The sequence below is a fragment of the Mustela nigripes genome, chromosome 12 (assembly GCF_022355385.1).
Source record: "Mustela nigripes isolate SB6536 chromosome 12, MUSNIG.SB6536, whole genome shotgun sequence".
Lineage (NCBI taxonomy): Eukaryota > Metazoa > Chordata > Mammalia > Carnivora > Mustelidae > Mustela > Mustela nigripes.
The window spans coordinates 50,285,368-50,297,339 of NC_081568.1; the positions used below are offsets into that span (position 1 = coordinate 50,285,368).

General features: G+C 41.5%; 1 protein-coding gene across 2 annotated transcripts; it reads left to right on the forward strand.

The window, feature by feature from the left end:
- Positions 1-2,655: 2,655 nt before the first annotated feature.
- PTTG1 (PTTG1 regulator of sister chromatid separation, securin) lies at positions 2,656-10,130 on the forward strand. Of its 2 annotated transcripts, none has more exons than XM_059416551.1 (6): positions 2,656-2,743; positions 3,157-3,257; positions 3,595-3,779; positions 5,081-5,174; positions 9,101-9,259; positions 9,986-10,130. In XM_059416551.1, exons 2-6 carry the CDS (start codon positions 3,167-3,169, stop codon positions 10,060-10,062), a joined length of 606 nt encoding a protein of 201 aa, XP_059272534.1. In that variant the 5' UTR covers positions 2,656-2,743; positions 3,157-3,166; the 3' UTR covers positions 10,063-10,130. The 2 variants fall into 2 exon arrangements, with proteins under 2 accessions (XP_059272534.1, XP_059272535.1); XM_059416552.1 differs by having other exon boundaries at positions 3,598-3,779.
- The last annotated feature ends 1,842 nt before the right edge of the window (positions 10,131-11,972 follow it).

Genomic DNA, 11,972 nt, shown 5'->3' on the forward strand with positions numbered 1-11,972 from the left:
GCCTGTGCCTATTGTCTCTCTCTCTCTGACAAATAAATAAAAATAAAGCACAGGCATGGGGGCGCCTGGGTGGCTCATTCAGTTAAGTGTCTGTCTTCTGCTCAGATCATGATCCCAGAGTTCTGGGATCAAGCCCAGCCTGGTATGGAGCTCGCTGCTTAGCAAGAAGTCTGCTTCTCCCTCTCCCTCTGCCCCCCCCCCCCCCCCCGCCCCACCATGCTCATTCTTTCTGTCTCTCAACAATAAATAAAATCTTTAAAAAAAAGTTCATGTATTAAGTAAGATAAAATACTGGAAAATAAGCAGTAATTTTCATAGAATTTCTTGTGCTTTTCTTCTTTGTGCTGTTGTCATTTAAAAATTTTTTAAAAGATATCAGGTATCTTATTTATTTGTTGAGAAAGAGAGAGAGTGAGCGAGCGAGCAGGGGGAGGGCAGAGGGATTGGGAGAGAATCCTCAAGCAGACTTCCCACTTGATTGCAGGGCTTGATCCTGGCACCTGGAAATCATGACCTGAGTTGAAATCAAGACTGTGTTGCTTAGCCAACTGAGCCACCCAGGTACCCCAACATGTATTGCTTTTAAAAGTAAAAGCAAGGGTCCCCTGGGTGGCTCAGTCAATTAAGTGTCTGCCTTCCCTTTCTGGAGTCCTGGAATGGAGCCCCATGTCAGGTTCCCTGCTCAGTGGGGAGTCAGATTCTCCCTATTCCTCAGCTCCTCCTCTCTCCACCATCATGCTCTCTCTCTCACATTCTCAAGTAAATATATAAAAAAATAAAAAAAAGTAAAAGTGAAAATAGCTCACATCCTTGCCTCAATAAAAGCCTCTTATAATACAATATATATTTTTTCTTATTAAAAATTTGCAGTGCCTAGAGCTCAGGAATGTAAATAACTAACTTTGATATTTACAGGGCAATAGGTGAAGGGACAGAGTCAGACAATAGTTTGAAAGTGAGTAGTCTCTGAATCACCCACACTTTGTTTTCATCTCTTTAAACAATTTCTGAAATATGCTTGGAAGTGTTGAGGCCTGTTTTAAAACCACCAGGCATAAGTCAGGGAACACATCTCACAGAGGAATCTTATAATGGTACTGGAAGAGATGGAAATAGATTTGTAAGGCTGGGGTCCCCCATGGAGGATTTGGAGGAGAGCATAGGGAAGCAAGGGGTGAGTTTTAGATGGGCTGCTGTTTGTAAATCAGGATTAGAATAAACTGGGATTAATTAGCATCTAGTTGTTGTGATAAGTGGAGGGTGGTTACTAATTGGGTAATCTAGTAATAGTAGGGAGTAGTAAAGTGGGTCTGGTGCCAAAACAACAATCACTCAAAGAGGAGGTGGTTAAAGCATTTTTCAGTTTCTGTATGAACTTGGGAGACACAGTACTTACTGTTGTAAAGGGAAGACTTAACTTGGGGAGATAGAAATCTTGCATCCAAAGACCTTAGGAGATAGAGACTCCCCACTTCGGAGCTATAAGTGCTGTACAGATATGGTTTCAAAGTGAGCACTTTCATGTGCTGATGATGCAATATAGAGTTGAAATATTTAGAGGGAGATACAGAGAGAAAACAAGGAGAGGAGTGGGAATAAAAGGAAAAGGACAGGGAAGGGGCAATAAAGGTGTGCATGTTTTGTTTTTGGGTTTTTTTTGTCCTTTTTGCCCTCTTGAGTTAGGATCTTTTCTTCTTGATGCCTAGCCCAATGTCTAGCATTTAAACGATAGTCAATAAATATATATTGAATGAATTAATCATTCAACCAATTTTGGTTCTGAAATACTAGGGAAGAAAGGCAAATGAACTAACATATATTGAGAACTGCGTTTATGCCAGGTGTGGTGCTAAATCTTTTGTGAAATAATGTAGGCTCAACAGTTCTCTCTCAACTTCCCTACAAGTTAGCATGTATCTAGTGACCTGTGGGGAGTAGGGATGGGATGATACAGATCAGTTTTGGTCCTTTTTTTTTTTTTTAAAGATTTTATTTATTTGACAGAGAGAGATCACAAGTAGGCAGAGAAGCAGGTAAAGAGGGAGAGAGGAGGAAGCAGGCTCCCTGCTGAGCAGAGAGCCCGATGCCGGGCTGGATCCCAGGACCCTGGGATCATGACCTGAGCTGAAGGCAGAGGCTTAACCCACTGAGCCACTGGGCGCCGCAGTATTGGTCTTTTGATTTTATTCCTTTACCTTGTATTTGTTTAATCTATTTCCATTTACTACAAAAATAGAATAAGGGTCATTAACTTTTTCAAGCATTATTTCTCCCCCTATCTTGGGAATTGGAATTCCTTATCTATAATTTTATTATTCCCCAGGTCTTTCCCTCGCCTTTGTGCCCTCCGCCACCGGGCCCTTCCAGGCAGCTGTGATGAATGTATTGTTAAGATACAGAGGTTTAAAATAAAGTTAAGAGGTTTAAAATAAGTCCCATTAAATGACCTACAGTCAAAGGTGTCCGCAGGTTCGGTCTTTTTCTTCCCAGCAAGCAAACTACCAACTTCCCGGGAAAAACCTTCCTGCGGGTCTGCGGGAGCCTGGGTCCCCCCCCCCCCCCCGCCCATGGGTTCTTCCCATTGGTTCTTCCTGGGAGCCTCCGCCCCACCCACGGTCCCGCCTCCTGGGAAGATGAACCAATAGGAGCGTGAGTTGTGGTTTAAACTCCGAGTCCGGGGAACTCTCTGGAGGCTGAGTCTCGGATGAGTTTGGCTGTTGGTCCCGACGTGGGTGGACCGTGGGTTAGTGACTGGCTGGGAGCGCGGGTCCCGCGAGGAGGACGGTGGGCTGGGGGCTGGGGGCTGGAAGCCGGAGGGCTTGGAGGTCGGGGTCTGGGGCTTCCCGGGGTCGTCTGCGTCGCCGAGCCGGGTTGAGCCACGGCCTCGTTCTGCGTGGGCAGTCCTCCATCTGATGAGTACCAGGACCTGTGCCAGCCCCAAACCGCCCAGTCGTCTGGAACTTAGAGCCTCCGGCGCAGGTTTCAAGAGTTAAGAGCTGGATTAAATGCCTGTTGGCTCAAGAACGGGCTAAGCTCGCTCCTTAGCTCTAGTTTTTGCGTGGACGTGCTCAGGGTAGAAAGTTTGGTCTGTGCTACACCTTCGCTTCTGTCTTCTTCCATAACCCCCGGGGTCTAATGTATGTTTCATACCCGCAGCTGGTCCAGAATGGCTAGCCTGATCTTTGTTGATAAGGAAAATGGAGAACCAAGCACCCGTGTGCCTCCCAAGGACGGGCTGAAGCTGGGGTCGAGGCCTTGTAAGTAAAACCGGCTGCAACCCGAGTCCGGTATTGTCAATCAATTGTGGGCGTGTCCCGGAGCTGGGGCGGCCTTCTGTGTACTTGACAGCTTGAGTTAGGTATTACCGAATACCACTATTGCAACGTGCTCCTGGGTCTCTTTTTCATGTTCAGTACCTCAGATAATTAAGGGGGTACAGAACCGAAGTACTGTTAGGCCTATGGCCATGCCACCAACAAAAGTGGAGGTTGAGTTTGGGGATGAGAATGAGGCCGGGTTGATTTACACAGCCAGCCTTCTAGCTGCACCCGTGTTTATTGCCTGAATAATCTTATGGTAAGCCTTTTTCCTCAGCAGTCAAAGCTTTAGATGGGAGATCTCAGGTTTCAACACCACGGGTAGGCAAAATGTTTGATACTCAAGCAGCCGTACCTAGAGTTGCCAGAAAGGCTTTGGGAACTGTCAACAGAGCCACAGAAAATTCAGTAAAGACTAGTGGACCTCTCAAACAGAAGCAGCCAACCTTCTCTGCCAAAAAGGTAAGTGTTGGCTACAAAGTCACTGTTGAAACACTTTAGCGCTTATGACTCTTAAAGTGACTATAGGCCTCCTACTTTGCTTTCTCTCTTGTGAATGCAAGGAAATGTAGGCTACCCGATATGGATTAACAGGAGGGAAACATGGGAAGCTTACTCTTTGTGGTCTTCCTCTGTGCCGCAAGATCAGAAGTCTCAGAAGCAGCTGGTGAATATTTCTGCCTCACCTGTTCTTAATAAGTGTGGAGAAGATTGATTGGTAGTATCTATGTATGGTCATAGAAAGGATTGAGAGGGAGGGTTCTTTGCCGGAGGTCATGGAGCTAATATAATAGCTTAGGAGGTACCATGCTCCTCCCAAAGGCCTCCTGGAGGAAGCACCAGGTACTCTGCTAGCATGTTGACCTTAGTGTGTGTGCACGAGTTAACAGTCTCTGCATCCCCGACTGAGGAGACTTTGCTGTGAAAGATGACTCAGCACATAGATTTACACGTCATTTGCTAAAATAAGTGGTTTTATTATGTATTAGGAAAAAAAAAAACCCCTCGTACTTTATATTAAAATAAGACTTGAGGTGTGGTTTAGAACAAGATATCTTTTTAAACTAAGTTGAGTAAGAGAAATGTTAGGTTCAAGTATTGGAAGGCTATGGCAACAATAATGAGAATGTGACACAGAACTGAAGTGTGGGGAAACCCTGCTTTAAGGATTTCTATAGGTATGCACATATGACGTAAGGTTGGATCAGGAATGTGCAGGCTTCTGCTTTGGCCTGCTATAGTACACTGCCTATCTGCCAATTTAAGATTAGGGAATTATCCAGGCTTCTAAACTGCTTAACTGTCTTTTGCTGAATCTTACTCAGTGTGTGTATTTCAACTTAATAATAACTAAGCAAATAATTAAGGGAGCACTGATGGGGAAACATAGATGGAAATCACACTTCCAAAACCCAAAAATGGCTTCTCAGATTAGCTTCTGTGTGGGTGAGTCATGCTGTTTTCTTTGACAGGTTGAGTGAATGAGTTGATTAGTTCTGAATTAATTCTGCCTTCTTGGTGACTTGTGCTGAGAGGTGTGGGTACTTAAATTTCAGACTTAACTCTTGAGCCATGCCACTAGAATTGCTGGCAGAATTGGTATGTAATTATGAGAACTAAGGATTATGGTTTTTTAGAAGTCAGCATGAGATTGAAAAGCTGGTGAAGCAGTCACATGTCTTGAAGAAGACTAATGATCTTTTGTCCTAATCAGTTGACAAGGCTTGCCTTTCACTAATTCATATTTTCTTGGATGGTTTTAGGTGACTGAGAAGACTGTCAAAGCAAAAAGCTCTGTTCCTGCCTCTGATGACACCTACCCAGAAATAGAAAAATTCTTTCCCTTCAATCCTTTAGGTAGTATTCTTTTGGTATTACAAAAATGCTTTAGTTTTGAGTTTCTCTTAGAATCCGATTCAGCTCTAATCTGATATGGATATGAATGTGAACTGTGACCCAAAACTGTAATAAGACTGTCTAAATCTGGGTTTCTTTCCACAAACGTACTTGTTGACAGATTTATTTGTAAGGAACATCTTAGGTCAGAAGGGGAATTGGTACAAAGATGTGGAGAACATTGTTCCTGACCTCAAAAACATAAGGGAGATAAGATTTGTTCACTAACATTGAATAAGTCTAAATGGGACTGTTTTTTGTGGCAAGCCTTTTAGAAAGTGAGTTTTATGTTAAATTGAACAGTGTCTGAAAAAAATCCACATAGTCCGTGATAGCATGTGTATTTTTACTCCGTCAACCTGCTAATGTATCTGGAGTATTTTCTGTTATAGAAGCACCTTTTCAAGCTTTAATCTACTCCCACTGGAGGAGAGGCTACTGTATCCAGGCTTTGGATGCAGTGTTTAATAAGACAGGCCCACGTTGATGGAGCCTATGATTTGGAGGGAAAGTCAAACATGAACAAATTCTCTCACTGTAATTGAGAAGGAGAAACCAGCCCATTAGAGGGAACTGAACCTCACCTGGAAGAGCAGGGAGGCTTTCTCTCAGGAAGTGCCATGATGTGGCCTTTTAAAGGGTAACAGGGGAGAGCTACGTGAAGCAGGGAGGGGCCAGGCAAGAGCACCACACCTATGTGTGTGCAGAGATCCCGAGGTGGAACAAAGGACTGGAGTGGTTCTGGGACAAAGGCAGAGGGAAGGCCGACAGAGGTGAGACTGTGGGCAGGTCCTGCAGCACCTTCTAGGTTTCTGAGCTGGCATTTTTGCCCTTTCATCCAAAGGGCATTTAGTCATTCTGTACATCCAGGTTGTCTCTGGCTTTTATATAATACATTTTATATAATTCAATTCTGCAGTTTTCTTGAAATTGTATTGTTATGAGATTGTCAGGATAGCTGAGTCTCTGAGGGTATGTGATTAAGATTTGATAAAACGGAGTGCTTCCATACTGATGATTACCATTCAGCCATTAAGGAAAATGAGGTAGATTTATGCATCTTGATCAGGAAGGAGGACTTCCATATGCTGTGTTTGAGGAAAGAGATACGGCCAAGTTGTCCTCCAAAATAGCATAAATTACTGAATTCATGTACAGTGGCTGATGCCTGCTTCTCTAATCTCTAACAGCAGATGTTTTAAACTTATCAAAAGGGCAATGGGTATCTTATTGTTTTAAATTGGGGAGCATGTATGTGTGGTGAGCATACTTGATTATCGGCCTCCTATAGTTTGTTTTTTAATTTCCTGTTGGTATCTTTGTTTTTCTTTGATAATAGGTCTTCCTTTCCTTTTTCCTTTTCTGTAACAGCTTTTGTGGATAAAGGAAATTAACCCTAATATGTTGCAGACTTTTTCCCTCTGGATTCTTTTGTCTGTTTATGGTTTCCTTTATAATTCAGTGTTTTTTGTTTTTTTTTAAAAGATTTTATTTATTTGTGAGACACGGAGCACAAGCAGGGGGAGAGGGCAGAAGAGGGAGAACTGGACTCTCTGCTGAGCAGGGACCCTGAAGTGGGGCTTGATTCTGGGACTCTGGGATCCTGACCTGAGTCAAAGGCAGAGGCTTCACCAACTGAGCTACTTGAGTACCCCCATATAATTAAATGGTTTTAAATTAAATAGTTCCATATCACTCAATTCCTTCTTAACTTCTGGGTTTTAGTCAGTCTTTAAAAGAGCAGGCTAATTCCTAGTATTTAGGCTTTAAAGAACTTTCACACTTCAGAAAACAATGGGTTCTCCTTCCGTCTTTGTTCTTTTGAGGAAATGCTAAACCTCTCAAAAAGAGGAAAGAATATTTAAATTCTATTTCTGTTACTATCAAGAAAAATATGCTGTATTCTTTTTTTTTTTTAAGATTTTATTTATTAATTTGACAGAGAGAAATCACAAGTAGACGGAGAGGCAGCCAGAGAGAGAGAGAGAGAGGGAAGCAGGCTCCCCGCTGAGCAGAGAGCCCGATGCGGGACTCGATCCCAAGACCCTGAGATCATGACCTGAGCCGAAGGCAGCGGCTTAACCCACTGAGCCACCCAGGCGCCCCTGCTGTATTCTTTTTTTAATTAAAAAGTTTTCTTGTAGTAATCTCAGTAAACTCAAGACCCTGAGGTCAAGAATATCATGCTCTACCAACTGAGGCAGGTGCCCCCCCCCAAAATCTACTCTAATCCTAAGAAGTAAGGCACTTGGATTATAAGAAGGAGTGTGACTTAACCCAGTAGTTCTTATTTTTGTTGTGGGATTTTCACAACTCTTAGAAGCTAATGAAGACACCAGAGAACTTTTGTGTGTCATTTATCAATTTTGATTCCTAATGCAGGATATTTAAATAAAAAATATGAATTCCTTAAAAAAAAAAAACCCCATTCATTAATGTAAGTAACTTTTTTCTAAAACCTAAAAATAACTTTTTTAAAACAGAAGAATTGTGTAGTTTTCTATTTTTGAAAACTTGCTTAATTTGGTTTAACATAAAGCACTGGGTTGTCCTCTGATTCTGCATCCAATCTATTGTATCTCTTGTTTTGGTTGAAGTACTTGAAAAAAATCTGGCCACATACAGATACACAGTTAAGAAAGTGAAGAGCAGGGGCACCTGGGTGGCTCATTGGTTAAGCCTCTGCCTTCTGGCTCAGGTCATGGTCTCAGGATCCTGAGTTGCACCCCGCATAGGGCTCTCTGCTCAGCCGGGAGCCTGCTTCCTCCTCGCTCTCTCTCTGCCTGCCTCTCTGCCTACTTGTAATCCTTCTCTCTCTCTCACATAAGTAAAATCTTAAAAAAAATTAAAAAATAAAACAAAGGGAAGAAGAGCATTTCAATAGTCTTTTCAAATAAATGTGGAGAGTTTTCTTTCTTACTAGACTAAAACCCAACAAGTGGCAGTTTCCAAATGTAGGGTTGCAATGTGTAATCTGAAACCTTATCAGTGAACATTTTGTACTCTGACAATAAGTGCTAAAATACACTGGTCTGTTCTGCACTTTGAATGTATTTTTTATTTTTGCATTTATCACACATTGATCATTTAGAAATAATGATTCACTGGGAACTGTAGCTCATCCAAATGTTGAAGTGTGTCATTATGCAGTATCAAACACACATTAATGCCACCACGGATCTCCTCAGAAAAGTGTATTAGGAAGTTGGCAAGCTAATGACTGCGGATAAGTTTTCCAGAATTCTAGTTTTATTTTTTTTCTTGGAATTGTGATCATTGGCAATGAATATCGTGTTTCTTGAAGTGATAGAACTTCTTTCATTCCTCTCAGAAAATGTGCTACAAATACCCAAGTTTGAGTAACCAGTTTGTCTATCCATTGTTATTTCAACTAAATAGTGTTCCAGGAAAAAGGCCTCTAGTTTAGCTTGCAAACCAAATAATCATGCAAATCTCGTTTTCTTTGAGCTTACCTGGTACTTTGGTATACAGCAGAAGTGCTTTATGGCGTACTTATTTCATCATACAGAATACTAAAAAGACCACTGTTCTTCAGGGTTGAGAGCTAATAAAATTAATACTTCTTACTGCAGATGGCAAAGTGAGACGTGAAGCTGGCAATTTTTTACTGCAAGTGAATGGTACTGTGGAGTAGTGACTATAAAATATAGTTTATTGCCACTGCCTTGATTTGTGCCAAGGCACAGCAGTTCCATCCATCATTGCTTTTGTACCATCACTGCAAATGTCAACACAGCAGAAGGTGTTAATGTTATTAAGCACAGAGTTTGACCTCACTGTTCCACTGAAAGTGTCTCAGACCCCCAAAGGGCCCCTGACCACTCTGAGAACCACTGCCTTGATAAAGTGCTTTGTCTTTGTGGCAGATTTTGAGAGTTTCGACCTGCCTGAAGAACACCAGATTGCACACCTCCCCTTGAATGGAGTGCCTCTCATGATCCTTGATGAGGAGAGGGAGCTTGAAAAGCTGTTACACCTGGGCCCCCCTTCACCTCTGAAGATACCCTCTCCACCATGGGAGTCTAGTAAGTGAACAAGTGCCCTTCTAGAAGGGCTGCGGATTATTTGTGTCCTAATGGTTCCATTACTGTGGGGGCAGAATTGTGTAGAAGATTAGCCTATAAGTAATTTCTGTTTCAAACTTAAGAGATTAATTAAAGTTTCAGAATAATGAAAACTGCTTTCAGTTGGTATTGTTTTCAGTCCCAAATGCCCAGGTAAAATTAAGTCCTTCTGGAATCTGGACAGTTTAGATGCATAAAATAAGAGTAAATTTAGGATACTGCTTCATAGCTTATAACTTGAAGTGTAATCAACTTGTTTGGAATGAGAATTCCAAGTTCTATCCAAAGCTAACCTAGGATCAAGACACCTGAGCACAATAGCACAGAACGGCAAAATCTTACTACCAAGGTGGGAGGCCTCTGTATGTTTTCGATTTGTTCTGATGGGATAGCGTATACTATTTTATAAATTACCATAGTCGTATTGTTGGCTCTTACTTGGGTCTCTCAGAGTAATGGAGTTTCAGGTATGTCTAAGATTTATTTCCTAATGAAGTTTAATTCTGGGGTTTTAGCCACATTTCAAGAATTGAGTGTATGTGTGTGTGTGTGTGTCTAGCTGGGGTGGGGCTAGGGATTCATTAGACAAAGGGGAAAATAAGAATTTGTGAGTAAAATTGACAACCAATGTCTGTTGAGATGGACTAAAGCATTTGCAGATATTGAATAAAAAAATTTGTTTTCTAGATCTGTTGCAGTCTCCAAGTGTTCTGTCGACCCTGGATGTTGAATTGCCACCTGTTTGCTATGACTTAGATATTTAAACTACTTAGTGTTTAATAGTTTGTATGTTTTGTATTAATAAAGCAACTCTTTAACAGACTCTTCCTAATCTCGCAGTTGGTATTCTTTGGAATTTGCTTAAAATGGTATGAAAATTAGTGGAAGTGTTTGACAAGGAACTATAATCTGACAATAGAAGTATATCTCATTTGAAAGCTTACCCTTAAAACCCTTCGGTTTGTTATAACAGCTTATTTTAGACGCTGCCACTGTTCTCCCTGAAACATACACCCCTCAATGTGTACTTTATACTGCCTTTCTGTGGCCATTAACTAGTGACAGTTATTAGATCTCTTAATTAGAAGAGCCACTTCTAGCTCATTAAATATCTATTGCTAAGCATTCTTTATTGCTGGTTCTATTTGGTTTCTAATGACTTTAATACTCACTATTTGGTAATCAGAATTTGAAAGGCTCTAAATCTTCTGAGAACTCTTCCTCCCTGGGATCTTCAATTAGGTTCTTTCAAGAGTGCAGCAGATAATTTATGGTTAGTAATAACCACTCTTCACCTATAGGAAACTCTGTTCAGTTGCTTACACTGTTTTGGGACCTGCTTTAAGTATTTAATAAGCATTATTGTGTTTCAAGTTTATGACCCTATTTTTCAGATGAGAACTGTGAAGTGCAGAAATTCCTTGATATGCCAGAGACATGAAGAGCTATCACTTTGGCTCCCAAGTTGGGGATTGGGATCAAAATATCAGATTATAAATGGTTGCTCATGGATTTTCTTTTTTGGAGGGCTGGGATGGAGGATATTAAAAAAAAAAAAAATTGTGGCCACCATTTAAAATTCCAATGTATCACATACCTTTGGTTTTGGAGCTTCTCTTGGTAAAGGAGATCTGGCAATAGTTGGCCCTTGTTTCGAATACTTGGACTGGCAGTGGAATGCTCACTGCCTTTTAGGTGAGCTTTCTATGCTATAGACCCTAAATGAAATAGCCCGAAGGGACAACTGAAGTGTCCTTTTACTGTGTCTTTTCGCTCCAGCTCCCTTCCTTCCCTTTACTTGCCTGGGCCATGGGGTCCAATTGAATGGATCCTTATTTAATACCAGCCTATGTAGGAAGCCTCTCTCCTGTAAGGTCTGTAGCATCTGTAGTCAGAATCTGAACCCTTTTCCGTCGTTATCGCAATTGGTATTCTATGGAATTTGCTGGAAACCGAAAGCTAGCAGAAGTGTTTAACAGACTAGGGTCTGTAATCTGACCATCATTTATCTTATTGAAAAACTTAGGGGCACCTGTGTGGCTCAGTGAGTTAACTCTCTGCTTTCAGCTCAGGTCCTGATCTCAGGATCCTGGGATCAAGTCCCACATCGGGCTCTCTGTTAAACAGGGAGCCTGCTTTTTCCCCCTCTGTCTCTGCCTGCTTCTCTGCCTACTTGTGATCTCTCTCCCTCTGTTAAATAAATAAAATCTTAAAAAAAAAAAAACTTAAAACCCTTTGGTTTATTTTAATGATTTATTTTATTTATTTTGAGAGAGAGAGTGAGCGAGCAAGAGAGTGTGAGTGGGGAAGGGCAGAAGGAGAGGGAAAGAGAATATTAAGCGTGTTCCATGCCCAGCGCTGAGTCCGATGCAGCTTGATCTCATGACTCTGACCTGGAATCAAGAGTTGGACGCTTAACTGAATTAGCTACTCAGGTACCCCTTAATGGTTTATTTTAGAAGCTGCCACTTATCCCTGAAACCTAAACCCCTCAATGTGTACTTTATAGCCTCCACTGTTCAGAAGCAAACAAGGAAGTGGCAAGATAGGCATGAAATACTAGGAACACATACATTGATCTCGATCTTAAAAAATTTTTATCTTCAAAATATAACTGAATCAGTCTGAACTTCTGTAATTAGTAGACTCCTAAAAGAGAAAATAAGACTATTAG